At 41.1% G+C, this 16189-nt stretch overlaps 1 protein-coding gene across 1 annotated transcript in view; it reads left to right on the top strand.

Moving 5' to 3' along the window:
- Positions 1 to 16189, top strand: part of LOC114649575 (tenascin-N-like) — a 33844-nt gene that overhangs the window by 1306 nt on the left and 16349 nt on the right. Inside the window, exon 2 of the mRNA XM_028799066.2 lies at positions 8926 to 9183. Coding sequence (XP_028654899.2) covers positions 8926 to 9183 — 258 coding nt within the window. The remainder of the gene's footprint in view (positions 1 to 8925; positions 9184 to 16189) is intronic.

Below are 16189 nucleotides of genomic sequence, written 5' to 3'. Positions count from 1 at the left end.
TTTCCACTGTCAGTGATGGGGTGCCATGTCATCTGCTGGTGTTGGTCCATTGTGTTTTCTGAGGTCCAAGGTCAACCCAGCCATCTACCAGGAAGTTTTAGAGCACTTCATGCTTCTTGCTGCTGACGAACTTTATGGAGATGCAGATTTCATTTTCCAACAGGACCTGGCACCTGCACACAGTGCCAAAGCTACCAGTACCTGGTTTAAGGCCCATGGTATCCCTGTTCTTGATTGGCCAGCAAACTCGCCTGACCTTAACCCCATAGAAAATCTATGGGGTATTGTGAAGAGGAAGATGCAATACGCCAGACCCAACAGTTCAGAAGAGCTGAAGGCCACTATCAGAGCAACATGGGCTCTCATAACACCTGAGCAGTGCCACAGACTGATCGACTCCATGCCACACCGCATTGCTGCAGTAATCCAGGCCAAAGGAGCCCCGACTAAATATTGAGTGCTGTACATGCTCATACTTTTCATGTTCATACCTTTCAGTTGGCCAACATTTCTAAAAATCCTTTTTTTGCATTGGTCTTAATTGATATTCTAATTTTCCGACATACTGAATTTGGGACTTTCATTAGTTGTCAGTTATAATCATCAACATTAAAAGAAATAAACATTTGAAATACATCAGTCTGTGTGTAATGAATGAATCTAATATACAAGTTTCACTTTTTGAATGGAATTACTGAAATAAATCAACTTTGTCATGATATTCTAATTTTATGACCAGCACCTGTATATAGTGCTTTTCTCACTACTGCAAAGCAGCAACGTAGCCAAATACTCTTCTTCTTTCGGCTGTTCCTATTAGGGGTTGCCACAGCGGATCATCTTTTTCTGTCTCTTTCTGTCCTCTGCATCTTGTTCTGTTACACCCATCACCTGTATGCCCTCTCTCACCACACTCATCTACTTCGGCCAACAGTAGCCCAATTTCCACCAGCACCCTGTTGGCTAACAGTACTGGTGGTGGTCGTTGTTAACCCGGGGCTCGACCGATCCGGTATGGAAATTTGTATTGTTGTCTGCATGTTGATTTGGAAAAATTTTACACTGGATGCCCTTCCTGATGTAACCCTCCCCATTTATCCTGGCTTGGGACCAGCACAAAGAGACACACTGGTTTGTGCATCCCCTGTTGCTGGGTCAGCAGAGCCAAATACTTTCCAATGACAAAAACTGGGCTGTAATGAAGGGCTCAGTCACTTTAAACATGACAATGTCATAAGGTTCCACCTTGGCCACAAGTCAGTATGTGAATCTTCTGCACTGACATATCTGCTCTGGTCAACTGTAAGTGTTAGACTCATGAGTGCTGAAGCGTATAAAAATCGCCTCTCCTCTATGGCGTTACTCACAACAGAGGTCCAAAATGCCTTTGGAAGCAAGAACTGTGCAGCAGGAGCTTCATGAAAGGGGTTTCCATGGCTGAAGAGATGCACACAAGCATAAAGTCACTATGGTGCATTACAAACGTCGAGTGAGGTGCTGTCAAGCTGGAGGTGGAAACGTCTTCTCTGGAGTGATGAACTACGCTTCACTATCTGCCTGCCTGATGGAAAAATCAGGGAAGAATGCTACCTTCTGGAATGCGTGGTGCCTAGGAGGGTTAATGGTCTGGGACTCTGTTTCAGGTTTGGGCTATGCCCCTTGGTTCCAGTGAAGGGAAATTTTAATGTTTCAGTGTGCAAAGACATTTCTGACCTCTGTGGAAACATTTTGGGGAAGGCCCTTCTCTGCTGTGCACAAAGCCAGGTCTTAAAAAAGCATGGAGGAACACAAGTGGCCTACACACAGCCCTACTGAACACCTTTGGGATGAATTAGAACACCGATTTTTTATGACCCGGGTCTTCGTGTCCAGCATCGGTACCTGACCTCACAAATGGCTGAAAGGGCATTCCCAAAGACACACTCAAAAATCAAATGGAAAAGACTGGACACTGTTATAACCTCACACTGTTATAACCTCACAGCAGGGCCACATCGATAGTAATGCCTGTGGTTTTGTGGGATGTCCAATAAGCTCATATAGGTGTGGTGGTCAGGTGTCTGCAAACTTTTGGCCATACAGTGTAAGAAGGGGAGTGGGCATCTGATCTGAATACTATTTAGTGCTTTAATGCATGAATTGTAATGGAAGCCTGAACAAAGCTAATTAATAACAAATGAGTACAGACAAGCGTTTGCCACGTTCATAAAGGCCTGCCGTTTGCAGTTGGGTAACGTCTCAGGAACTGAGTTGCCTGCCCTGAAGAGTGCTAGGAGAGTACTAAAGCATTCTTACCAAGCACCATAACCTCTAAGTCTTGTGAGCTGCGCTCATCACTGGCCACTTTATTAGGTACACCTGTAAAACTGATTGTTAATGCAAATATCTAATCAACCAATCACAAGGCAGCAATTCAATGCATTTTGGCCTGTATGCATCATCAAGGCGACCTGCTGAAGTTCAAACCGAGCATCAGAATGGGTAAGAAAAGGGATTTAAGTGATTTTGAACATTACATAGTTGTTGGTGCCAGACAAGCTGCTCTGAGCATTTCAGAATCTTCTGATCAGCTGGGATTTTCATGTACAACCATCTCTGGGGTTTACAGAGAAAAAAAAGGGAAAATATCCAGCGAGTGGCAGCTCTCTGGGCGGAAATGCCTTGTTGATGTCAGAGGTCAGAGGAGAATGACCAGACCGGTTTGAGATGATAGAACGGCAACAGAAACTCAAATAACCACTCATTACAACTGAGGTATGCAGAAGAGCATCTCTGAACAGACTAGACGTTGAACCTTGAAGCAGAAGGACTATAGCAGCAGGAGACCAAACTGGGTGACAAGAACGGCAACTGAGGCTATAATTCACATGGGATCACCAAAATTAGACAATAGAAGATTGGAAAAAAAATGTTGCCTGTTCTACTGAGTCTCGATTTCTGTTGCCACACATTGGATAGTAGGGTCAGAATTTGGCATCAATAATTTGAAGCAGGGATCCATCCTGCCTTGTACTAATGGTTCAGGCTGGTGGTGGTGTTGTAATGGTGTGGGGATATTTTCTTGGCACACTTTGGGCCCCTTAGTAGCAACTGAGCATTGTTTAAGTGCCACAGCTGTTGTGATGTGAGATTTTACATATAATTTGATAAATGTTTTGTATGTCTTTTATTTCTAATTTGGGCAAAGCAATGTAATTTAGTGTTTACCCCCAATTAGGAATGGGTCTGTTTGAATTTTACGACAGGATTTGGGGGATGTGTGTTTTAAACCAGTTTGCAAGTGTTTCTTTGCTAAAGTCATTTCTACCCCCGCAAATGGGCTAAGGTGTACTTTAACATATGGTTTCGGGGCAGGTGTTAAGATGTTCCATTTCCCCCATTGGTCTGAAGTGTGGCTGTTTGGAATTGGCTTGATTCAGAGGCCTTTAAGTACTACGATGCCCTATTGGCTGTAGGGGTTGGACAGAACATCTATAAATGTATGTGTTTAACCTCAGTATCTCTCTCTTACTAACCAACATCTGAAAGAAGCATCTCTCTTGCTATCCTGTGATGAAGAGCACAGCTCAGCAGCCATTTTGAACAGACATGTGGCTGAAAGCTGAGCACCAATGATGCCTTAACTAGAGACATTTATGTAACTAGAAGTCTGTGTACCACCTGAACTACATATCACCATTTAATCAGGTTGTATGGTTGCCAATATTTAAATATACTTTGCATTTTGTTATTATTTATGAATATTATCAATAATACATTGTTTAAACTGTAACTTAACTTCTGCTTGTCTTTTTACTACATCTAATTGCCTGAGATTATAGATATAGAAGGAGAGGTGGGGATAAGTTATATACAATAGTACCTTATAAACAGTGGTAAGTCTGTGAGATTAGGCATTCTAAGGCTACATATTAATAATACAATAGGGGAAAGTAGAGCAATATATATTACTCTACCAAGACAAAACAATTAATATATATTGCTCTACTTTCCCCTATTGTATAATTAATTAATCTCACAGATTTACCACTGTATAGATGTTCTGTCCAACCCCTACAGCCAATAGGGCGTCGTAGTACTTAAAGGCCTCTGAACCAAGCCAATTCCAAACAGCCATACTTCAGACCAATGGGGGAAATAGAACATCTTAACACCTGCCCCCAAACCATATGTTAAAGTACACCTTAGCCCATTTGCGGGGGTAGAAATGACTTTAGAAACATTTGCCAAACTGGTTTAAAACACACATCCCCCAAATCCTGTCGTAAAATTCAAACAGACCCATTCCTAAGGGAGGGTGGTAAACATTAAATTACATTGTTTTGCCCAAATTAGAAATAAAAGATATACAAAACATTTATCAAATTATATGTAAAATCTCACATCACAACAACAGCCTACCTAAGTATTGTTGCTGACCATGTCCATCCCTTTATGACCAGAGTGTCCCCATCTTCTGATGGCTCCATCCAGCAGGATAATGCACCATATCACCAAAGCTCAGATCATCTCAAATTGGTTTACTGAACATGACAATGAGTTCACTGGTCTCAAATGGCCCCCACATTCACCAGATCTCAATCCAACAGAGCACATTTGGGATGTGGTGGAATGAGAGATTTGCATCGTGGATGTGCAGCCGACAAATCTGGAGCAACTGCGTGATGCTGTCCTGTCAATATGGAGCAAAATCCCTGAGGAGTGTTTCCAGCACCTTGTTGAGTCTATGCCATGAAGAACGGCAGTTCTGAAGGCAAAAAGGGGTCCAACCCACTACTAGCAATTATCTTATATATAATTTGCCAGTCTCCTCACTCACTCACTCACTCACTCACTCACTCACTCACTCACTCACTCACTCACTCACTCACTCACTCACTCACTCACTCACTCACGTCCGTCCGAAGCCTTCTGCGCAGTCGTCTTCTGCGCAGTCACCTTCTGCGCACGTCGCCTTCTGCGCAGTTGCCCAAAAAACCTTACGAGACCGACATCGCGGCAGGCGGCGGATTTACGGCTGCGAAAATTCAAAGAGAAAGGTGACTTCGACCAACATCGCGGCAGGCGGCGGATTTACGGCCGCAAAAATTCAAAGAGAAAGGCGACTTCGACCAACATCGCGGCAGGGTCCGTCCGAAGCCGAACGTGCAGTCGCCTTCTGAGCATGTTTGAAGCCGAATGCGCAATCGCCTTCTGCGCAGCTGCCCGAAAAACCTTACGAGTCTGACATCGCGGCTGGCGGCGGACTTACAGCCACCAAAATTCAAAAAGAAAGAGCGACTTCGACCAAAATTGCGTAAGGCGACTTCGATTGAAGCTCTAGAGGCCTGAAAGGCGATTTCAACTACAGCTCCAGGCCTTATTACGCATTCATTCAATACACCTATAATCAGGTTTGTGGTGCTTATACTTATTACTTACTATTCCACTCGTGCCCGTTTCATCTTACGCTGTCGAAACGGGCTCTTTTCTAGTACCCTATAAAGTAGCCAGTTGGTGTACTTTGTTGCCCCCTAGTGGTCTCTGTTTTCCTAAACTGACAAGCTTTTGTTCCTTATGATGATTTCTTCTGTTATTACCCTTTAACCACCATAATGGTGTTCTTGCTCCCAGCAACACATTTCCTAGAATTAAAAGCAAGACCCCACAAATAGATAAACATTTTCTGTTGATTGGATGCCCTCTCTAAATCTTCTGTCTAATGGGGTTTTGAGATGGCACTTAACTTCTGTTGGTCATGGTCACGTTTGCTTGTTTGCACACCAGATATCTTCCCTGGTGATTCAAGTGTGTCATCAAGTGTGTGCCCTGCCATTGACTAACACCCCGCCATGGTTTGTTCCTGCTTTTTGACCCAGCATTCCTCCACAACTCAGAAAAAAAAACAAAAAATGGATCTTAGAAAACAGGAAGTTGGTTTCTGCCATCCACACAATGCCCACCAGGCACGCGCCTGCTCTCTCCAATTATTGGCTGAATTAGAACATTAGAACACTCTAGACGAGAACAGGCCATTCAGCCCAACAAAGCTCGCCAGTCCTATCCACTTATTTCATCCAAAACAACATCAAGTTGAGTTTTGAAAGTCCCCAAAGTCTTACTGTCTACCATGCTGCTTGGTCACTAATGCCAAGTGTCTATCATTCTTTGTGTAAAGAAAAACTTCCTAATGTTTGTGCGAAATTTACCCTTCACAAGTTTCCAGCTGTGTCCCCGTGTTCTCGATGAGCTCATTTTAAAATCACCGTCTTGATCCACTGCATTAATCCATCCATCCATCCATTATCCAACCCGCTATATCCTAACTACAGGGTCACGGGGGTCTGCTGGAGCCAAACTGCATTAATTCCCTTCATAATTTTAAACACTTCAGTCAGGTCTCCTCTTAATCTTCTTTTTCTTAAACTGTAAAGGCTCAGCTCTTTTAATCTTTCCTCATAACTCATCCCCTGTTGCCCTCAATCAGCCTAGTTGCTCTTCTCTGGACCTTTTCTAGTGCTGCTATGTTCTTTTTGTAGCCTGGAGACCAAAACTGCACCCAGGACTCCAGATGAGGCCTCAACAGTGTGTTATGAAGCTTGAGCAGAACCTCCTGTGACTTGTAATCCACACATCAAGGTGCTATATAACCTGACATTCTGTTAGTTTTCTTAATGGCTTCTGAACACTATTGGGAAATCGATAGCTTAGAGTCGACTATGACTCCTAAATCCTTCTCATAAGGTGTACTCTCAATTTTCCAACTGCCCATTGTGTATTCAAACCTCACATTTTTACCATTTAAAGACCCCAAGAAGCTCGCCCTTCCATACTACAACTCCGAGGCAACCTTGCAGGTGTCCAAACTGGGCTCCAACCAGGGCAGCACTGCCATCTCTCGTGCTGGGGGGACAAATTTTTCAAAACATCCATTCGTTCCTCGTCCATTCATTATCTTGTCATCCCGACTGGAACACAAAATGAGGACCATACCAGCCAGGTTGCGCCTCCGTTCTTGCGCTCCACCCAATATGGCCTCCTGGCTGGGTAGGAAATCCTCCCTGAACCCAATTTGGGATGCCAGTCCATCCAGTCTGGCACTTATGATGGATTAAAGAAATACTCCACCCAAAAATGAATTTTTGTTTTTATGAAACTTACCCCAAGTAGTTTGTACCAATAATGTCACGGTTTCATGTATAACAGAGATAAAAAAAAAACATAATACGAGCAAATGGTGACCAATGCTGAACAATGGCAAACAAATGGAAAAAAGAAAAAACAAAATCTCGCTGTACTCTCGTCACAAAGTCCGCATCAGATATCCAGCTGTATGCTCAAAATGTGCGAAACACGTGCATTTTTTTTTGCTAAAATATAGTTAAATCAATACTTCCTGAAAAATCAGTGCACATTATAAGCGAAAAGCACACGTCACATGGGATTGAGCTTCTGAACTGAAGGTTGGAGTTATGACCAGCAAATTGGCGCGGCGCACAGCGTTAACAGGGACTTATGTGTCCTGCTTATGATGTCCCATTTTTGATGTGGGTGGATTTTTCTGGAAGCATTGATTTAAAAATATTGTATCAGAAAAAAAAATGCAGGCTTTTTGTACATTTTGAACATACGACTGGATAATTGACATATGGATTATGTGATGAGAGTAACGTGAGAATTATTATTTTCAATGTTTGTATTTCACATTGTTTCCCTTTGTACAACATTGGTCACTATTAGCTTGTATGCTGTCATTAAGTTTTTTTTTATCATCATTCTGCATGAAAATGTGAGATTACAAATTTTTCTCGGCCATCAATACAAACCACATGGGGTGAGTAACATTTAAAAATATCATTTTTGGGTGGAGTGTTTCTTTAACCTTCAAATGGCAGTAACCTACATGGATAAGCACCCCAGTGGCAGGTTGGCACTGATTTTACTTCTTTATGTATTTGTACTTTGCATTTTTTTTTCTTTTTTGTCACGTTGGTGCCATTTTGTGTGTTATTTATTTTACACTGATGATTGATCATTTGACATTTCATGTATTGACTGTGGCAGCGTCTGACAAAAATAATTGCCACTCAACTAGAAGTCGTCCATCAGAGACTCACACAACAGGCATGTTTAAATGATCAGTGACATAGTGATCCTTAAAATATGGCCCCATTGTTCTTAGGAGAACGATTAAAAATGACACATAGTGGGTTCACAAAATATTCAGACCCCTTCACTTTCTGCACACTTTATCGAAATAATATATTTGCCATTTGTGCCCATCAATTTACACTCAATAACCCGTAATGACAAAGTGGAAACATGTTTTCAGAAAGGTTTTCAAATACAATAATGGCACGTTTACCCATTTCAAGTGAAATCTACAACCCAATAAAGTGTGCAGAAAGTGAAGGGGTCTGAATGCTTCCTGAAATCACTGAATATTACAAACTGGCACAGCCTTTGGTTCATATCTTGGTGTAATACTGAAGTGACTCTTACTGAACATTTGCCTGAACAGTTCATCCATCCATCCATTATCCAACCCGCTATATCCTAACACAGGGTCACGGGGGTCTGCTGGAGCCAATCCCAGCCAACACACAGTTGTTTTCAAAACTTGTTCTTCTTTTCATGTTCTTAAGCCATGGCTAGGAATTGTGAGGTCAAGGCACTTAAGAAAAATGGAATATTTCTGTAACAAAGTAAGACTTGATCTTCAATCAGAGAGCTCACAGCTCTACCTTTGAATGCACCTTTCAGTGACAGAATTGGAGACTCTGTCGCAATATGTCACCAAGTTCACGTTTACTGTCACATGTTCAGTACTGCACACACTGAACGTCTTCCTGGTATATCAGAATAACACTGTTTTACATTCATTTCTCTGTTTTCTTGTTGCTGTAAATTTACTTGATCTCATTGTTTTTTTTTTCATCTCTAAAGACAGATATTATGGAAACTTGTCTTTTTATAACATCACCAGTACATCCATGGCCTTCAACTGGACACCAGCTCCTGGGCCTATTGACTCCTATTCAGTGGTGGTGACAAGTCCAGCAGGTTCCTCTCAGACGATCACAGTGGGCAATGTTACTGAAACAGTTGTGACTGGTCTAAGTTCAAGTAGCGTCTACACTGTTCAGGTCTTTCCCAGCAAGTGCAATATTCAGCTGGACCCGGCCAATGGCTCCGCTTGCACAGGTAGGCACTTGTAAGTGGTTGGGGGGGTTTGGTTACACTGGGAATCTTCTACTTGGTCAGAATGGCAAATACAGCTTCTCAGTATTGAGTGGAATTGTGTCCCAGCTCATTTGGGGCCATGTCCCAGGCCTCACCACCTATCTGCTACTTGAGTCGCAACTCCAACTACTCTGAGAAGACCTGAATGAGTCGGTCAACTTTTTTATTTAAATGATATACTCCACCAAAAAATAATTTTTTATATGTTATTTACCCCATGTATCTTGTAAAGATGGCCAAGAATGGAGATGACAATCTTTCTGATAGGACAAATGTCTATGGCGACCAACACTGGACCACAGAATTCATTAATAAAAAGCATCTTCAGTTCCGAACCTCAGTCCAGTATGATCTGGCAGAAAAATTAATTCAACAATATTTTAGCAAAGAATGCATGTGTTTGGTCCGCTGTAAGCATACAGCTGGATGGCCTGTGGCTTGTGAGTTTTTTCAAGGACGTTCTTATATTGTTTGCTTTGGTTCAGCGTTGGTCATATAAACCTCCTTTCCATCAGAAAACTTTGTTATTTCTGTTCTCCATGAAAATAAAAGATACATTTTATTTTCTTAGCAATCACAACCACAAGGGTTTTTTCAGTGGAGAATTCCTTTAACTCTTTTAGGACGGATGTTGACATTTGTTCTCTGTTCTGGTGATCTGTGCCCCCACCACCTGATCAGGGCACCATGCAGTCCCTACATTGATGGATTGAAGGTCCAACATGACCAGCATCATCTAATTCTTCCACATGAAGCCTGGAGACCATGAGGACTGATTCAGATCATTTATGTTAGGTAGAATGCCCAGTGGGGGCTAGGTGGTCTTGTGGCCTTGGAACCCCTGCAGATTTTTTTTTTTTTTTAATTTTTTCTGTCCTCCTGGCCATTGGACCTTACTTTATTCTTTGTTACTTAGTATTGCGTATCCATAGAATTTTCTTTGCAATAATTTCGCGAAGTGGGTTGCTAGGTCCTTCTCCGCTACCCTCCCCATTTGCCCGGGTTTGGGACCGGCGAACAGGGATGACCCTACACGGTTTTGAACTTTGGTGCTGGAGAAAGCTACTCCGCATTCCATGGATAGCGAGAGTAACAAACAAAGAAGTGCTAGAGCGCATAAAGCCGGATATCTCGTTAGAAGGGAAAATCACTAGACTCAAACTGACTTATTTCGACCATGTAATGTGATCAAATTCTCTAGAAAAATTGGTCATGCTAGGGATGGTAAGCGGCAAAAGAAGACCTGGCTGTCAGCAGACTCGTTGGCTTAACACCATCAAGGCAAACATGAGCATGAACATAACACAGCTCAAAAAGGCTGTGCAAGATCGAAAAGCATGGACAGAGCTAGCTTATAGAATCGCCGAAGGTCGGAAACGACTGAATGGATGACACACACACACACTTAGTATTGCCTAATCTTATTTTTATATTTTTCTTTTTCTTCCTTCATCTTCTAAAGCACTTTGAGCTACACCATTTGTATGAAAATGTACTATGGAAATAAATGTTGTCCGACTAAAGTCGACATCCAGGGGCACAGAGAGAAACAAAAAAAGCTGTAAACGTTGATAAAACTCACTGTTATGTTTTAGGTAGACCCTCTTTGCTAGGAGGACTGTTAGACTCGTTGACTTGACGTTGAATCCCTATTTGTGTGTGAGTAGCGTAGAGTAAACAGCATCTGGAATGGCACTGATGAGCGAGCCAAGTGAATCGCAAAGCAAAATACTCTGCGCCTATTATTTATTTTGTCCGTATTATTGATGAATCAGATTCTGACTTATTGAACTCTGATTTTGATTTAAGTGATCTGGAGATCGAAAATGAAAGTCAGGTACCTGCATCAGCTGATTAGTCCCCCACTGATCGTGTAGCTGATGCACCTATGGCAACGTTCACCTGATTGGACTACACAGTCACTTATTGAACTCTGATTTTGATTCAAATGATCTGGAAATCGAAAGCAAAAGACAGGTACCTGCATCAGCTAATTGGTCCTTGGCTGATTGTAGTGATGAAGAACCGACCCGCCTATGGCAACGTTTGTTTGGGAGGATTACAGAAACATAAATCCATGGGAGACAAGCTGACAACTAGACTTGATCAAATGACACGGCATGCTAGTGGACACTACGGATTACCAGCCACTGGACTGTTATTTTCTAGAAAAATATTCAGCACTGGAACAAAATGGGAAAAAATAATTGGCTTCTAAAAAAGTTAAGTAGTGTCCTTGCTCTTGTGAGCTTCAGGCTTGATTGGAGTTTGGAAAGGAAAATAGTGAGTTTTTCTCACATTTTACAAACGTTTAGTTACATATTTATCATATATTTATGTTTTTATAGATATTCTTTTTCAGATTTCTATATATTTTCTGCTTTATTTTGTAATTGTGTACTGTCTTTTTAAATGTGACTCTATTCCTTGTGTTTTGTGGGTGGAGCCCCAAGAGGCTGCCCTGATAGGTCCATTTGCTGGCTCCTCCCTCTGCCTTTATCTGGAGGCCAGAGTGAGAGATCCAGCCAGTGGTTTATTTGGTTTATATTAGAAGTCTTTTGTTAAGTACAATTATTATTATAGTTATTATTATTATTTTTTGTTTAGCAGGTTGCTATATTCTTGCCTGCTTATTTAGATTTGCTTTTGGAATTTGTGTATTAGGACATGGTTGCTTTTTTCCTCATTTGAACATTGTGCTGAGTTTTTCCCTTTTTACTTTCTCGTATACAGAAAGTATTGTAATCGTCCAAAGATTTGATGTTGAGATTTTGATGAATCTCGACGTTTTAAACCTCCCTGACTTTCTTGTATATGAAGTACTGTATTGGGAAAGTATTGGAATCCTCTAAAAATTCCATTTTGAGCTTTTGATGAATCTCGACATTTTAGGCCTCCCTAAGTCTGAAAATACCATTTTTGGAATTATGTCTGTGTGTGAGTATGTAAACATGATAACTTGAGTTCGCTTTCACTTATGTCAACCAAATTTTGCATACAAGTAGTAGGTACAAAACGTGGATTTCTATTAACTTTTGGGCTATTTCTGCTAACAGGAAGTGGTACTTTACCTTTTATTCATGCAGCTGCAGAGTCCAATTTATTCAACTTTACTTTTATAATAATTGTTCAATATATTGTTAATTTGATTTGATTTGTTGTTGATGGTTCTTTAAGTACATAGTATAAAATATAATCATTGTCATGTGGTTTACTCCGCAAATATCCAAATATCTGAGTATACGAGACAGTCTAGGGGAGACCACTCACGATTTTTGCTGTGTGCAGGCTTCCTTTATAAAAACTCCTTGTTGCCCATCTTTTACAAGCCAGGGTTTTGCGGTTGTCCCCTCCCTTGTAGGACATTTTCATCCATTTTTGGGACATTTCCTTATATCTTGAATTGTTAAACCAGTTGTTCCCTTTTTGGGTCTAGCCAGACAAAACCGAGAGGTAGTTGTCTGGAGCAAGTTGGACTAGTTGTGCCTCATTTGGGCTTTCTAGGGAAGATACTGGCCTGCATTTATGGGTCTTTTAGGAGGCTTCAATGCCTTTTTACGTTTATGATTCCTTCACACGACATAATGTTCCATAGGCTGGATCTCTTGCTCTGGCCAACAGATGAACGCAGAGGGAGGAGCTTTCAGCAGTGACAGTGGGTGTTATGATCAGGGCTGAATGTTGGAGTCTTATACCGTCTTTCTATGGTGGACAACATTTTGCCTAACTGTTGTTGGGGTTGCGTCCTGTGTTTATAGGGGTGTGGCCTCCAGGGGTGTGGCCTTGAGTTAATTAGCAAGAAGGCATAAGAGGTCAACGGTTGCACTAAGGTTTATTCTTCAAAACCCTCATACTAATTCTCTTTGTGATTGATTTTTGTGTCTTGTCTGATTTTGGACTTCTTGCCTGATTTATGCCTCTCGTCTGCGTTTCAGTCGCTTCGTTTTTATTTTATTTGTTTTGTTTTACCTTTTGCACACATCTCCCAGTTCAACTCAAAAAATGAGTCATCTGTTCTGAGTAAGGACACTGGGGATCCATGCACAATATACATGGTACAAAGGCTTATTTAAAATAGACAGCACACATTTACAAAATAACTAAACATATAAAAATATGAAAAATAATAACTGAAAAATAACCATATGATGCATAGGGTCAATTGTAGTGTGCTTTCAGCTCGGGATGATCCCGTACCCGTACCACTTTAACCTTCTTTCCTGTAGTTAACTCTAACTCTGATTCTCTCCTTCCTGTTGTCATCAAGCTTTCTTGCTCCATATATCCATCTCAATGTCCCCATTTCTGTTTCCTTTCATGCACCTTTGTGACTTCCCAGGTCTTTGATCCGTACAACAATGCTGGTCTGATCACTTGTTTTATATGCTTTACTCTTCACCTTTGCACTGATTCTTCAGTCACATTACACTCCTGATACCTTTGTCCATTTTCTCTACTTCACTTCATAAAATACTCATTATTTCCATTTACAATTTTTTTTTCCAAATGGGAAACATGAGTTGAGAAGATGACAACGACATATAAAGACGCTAATCCCATTGCCCACTCCAGTACACTTGAACTGTTTCCAGGTCGTTTGAACAAAGTACGAGTATTTACTCTGTAAACAAACTGAGTGCTTTGCTGATTTAAGATGGCTTGCAAATGAGAAATGGATTCCGGAATGCCTGACCACGTTTTGCAAATAACAATTTCATTTGCATCAATGCAATCGTTACCTCCACATGCAATGCAAATGTCTCTGGGGAATTCTCCTTCTGTGTTCTCCTAAAGCCTTTGCTTCAGAGTCTTAAATGAGCAGCTCAATATGGTTAGAATCCAACCTAATGAAATTATCTTAGGAAAACCTTATAAAACAGGAAATAATTGACTTGTTGAAAACTGAAGGGAAGATTACAAAAATATAAATCAAAATATTTTACCTGCACTGCCACCTTTCGTTTTGAATATCAGAGTACATGCATTTTTTACAATCCACCAAGAAGACGGTGCTTTGACAGTGGAATAAATAGAACATTAGAAAGATTTAGATGAGAACAGGCCATTCAGCCCAACAAAGCTTACCAGGCCATGTCCTTTTTGTAGCCTGGAGACCAAATCTGCACCCAGTACTCCAGATGAAGCCTCACCAGTGTGTTATAAAGCCTGAGCAGAACCTCCTGTGACTTGTACTGCACACATCAAGTCTCTATATAACCTGACATTCTGTTAGCCTTCTTAATGGCTTCTCAACAATGCCACTATAACTCTCAAGTCCCTCTCATAAGATGTACTCTCGATTTTGAGACCTCCCATTATGGATTCAAACCTCACATTTTTACTTCCTACATGTAATACTTTACATTTACTGAAATTAAATGTATTATTGTCTGCTGTCCAAGTCCCTCTGTAATGATTCAATGGATTCATGATTATCTGCCAATCCACCATTTTTGGAAAATGGGAAGTCGATAGCTTAGAGTAAATACTCTCAATTTTCCGACTACCCATTGTGTATTCAAACCTAATGTGTTTACTTCCTATGTGTAATACTTTACATTTACTGACATTAAATTTCATCTGCCACAAACCTGTATGCTGTCCAAGTCCTTCTGTAATAATATAACGGATTCCAAATGATCTGCTAATCTACCTATCTTAGTATCATTTGTAAACTTAACCAGCTTGTTACTTATATTCCCATCTAAATCATTTATATTGTGATGTGTGAGTCCCTGTCTTGCATGCCAAAACACGAGGCTGAGTCTCAATACTTCAGCAACACAAGCTTTATTCCACTTGAAGCAGGAACAGCAGGGTTATTTATTGTAGCGGGATCTGATGCTCTCCTATACACAGACACAGCAATCAGGCAGAATCGTGGCCAAGTAATCCTGTTCCCTGCATTTATAATGTTCCTTGCATCACCCATTGACGACAGGCATTTATAGCGTGACTGTGTGTTGGCTGGGATTTGCTTTTGCGGTGAGCCGCTGCAGTGCTGTGAGCCTGCAGTTGCCCCAGCGATGGATAAATTGTCTTCTACAGACGTGGCGATTGCAATTCGTGACGCTCTTCGGCATGTTCTCCCATTGGGGGGAGTCCAAAAAGTGTTTAGAAACCTCACAATATATATTTAAAATAGCAGCAGTCCCATCACTGCCCCCTGCTGGTCACCACTCTTAACATTAGCCAATTCTGATGAGGTTCCTCACACCATCACCCTCAGCTTCCTGTGTCTGAACCAATTCTGCACCCATCTAAAAACAACACCCTGAACTCCCACCTCTTTTAGTTTGATGCCCAACCTCTCATGTGGCACCTTATCAAATGCTTTCTGAAAGTCCAGATAGATAATATCATCTGCTCCACTCTGATCATATCCTTTTGTTAGCTCCTCATAGAATTCCAGCATGTTAGTAAAACATGACCTCCCTCTTCTGAACCCATGCTGGCTGTTCAGTAAAACTCCTGTCCTTGCCATGTGTTGCTCAATCTTATCCTTAATAATTCCTTCTACTTGTTGAAACATCTTGGCTCTGTTCATGATAATATTTTCATGTGCTTTTCTTTAACATTTCATCTTTATTTGTACTTGATACTCAAAGTATGTGAAGGGCATTGTTAACCAATGACTATGTTGTTACTGCAATGGACTCCTGACTAATGAATGAGGTGGAGAGGCAGGTCTTAAATTCAAATTCTCATTCATGCCTGACCAGGTTCCATGTTTGTTCACAAGAGTGATTTCCAGAAGTGGTTTATTTGACAATATTTTAGTTAAACTACATGGGCTTGGGGTATTGTGAGCATATGACTGGATGACTTGACATTGTGTGTTGTCTTCTTTAAACTGAATAGAATATTAGGATTTATAGTAGTCTCTAAATATGTGCATTATACAGTGCATCCAGAAAGTATTCACAGCGCATCACTTTTTCCACATGTTGTTATGTTACAGCCTTAT

Source organism: Erpetoichthys calabaricus, chromosome 3 (genome assembly GCF_900747795.2).
Source record: "Erpetoichthys calabaricus chromosome 3, fErpCal1.3, whole genome shotgun sequence".
Lineage (NCBI taxonomy): Eukaryota > Metazoa > Chordata > Cladistia > Polypteriformes > Polypteridae > Erpetoichthys > Erpetoichthys calabaricus.
The sequence above is the reverse complement of the archived record's forward strand: the minus strand, read 5'-3'. Positions and strand labels throughout refer to the sequence as shown.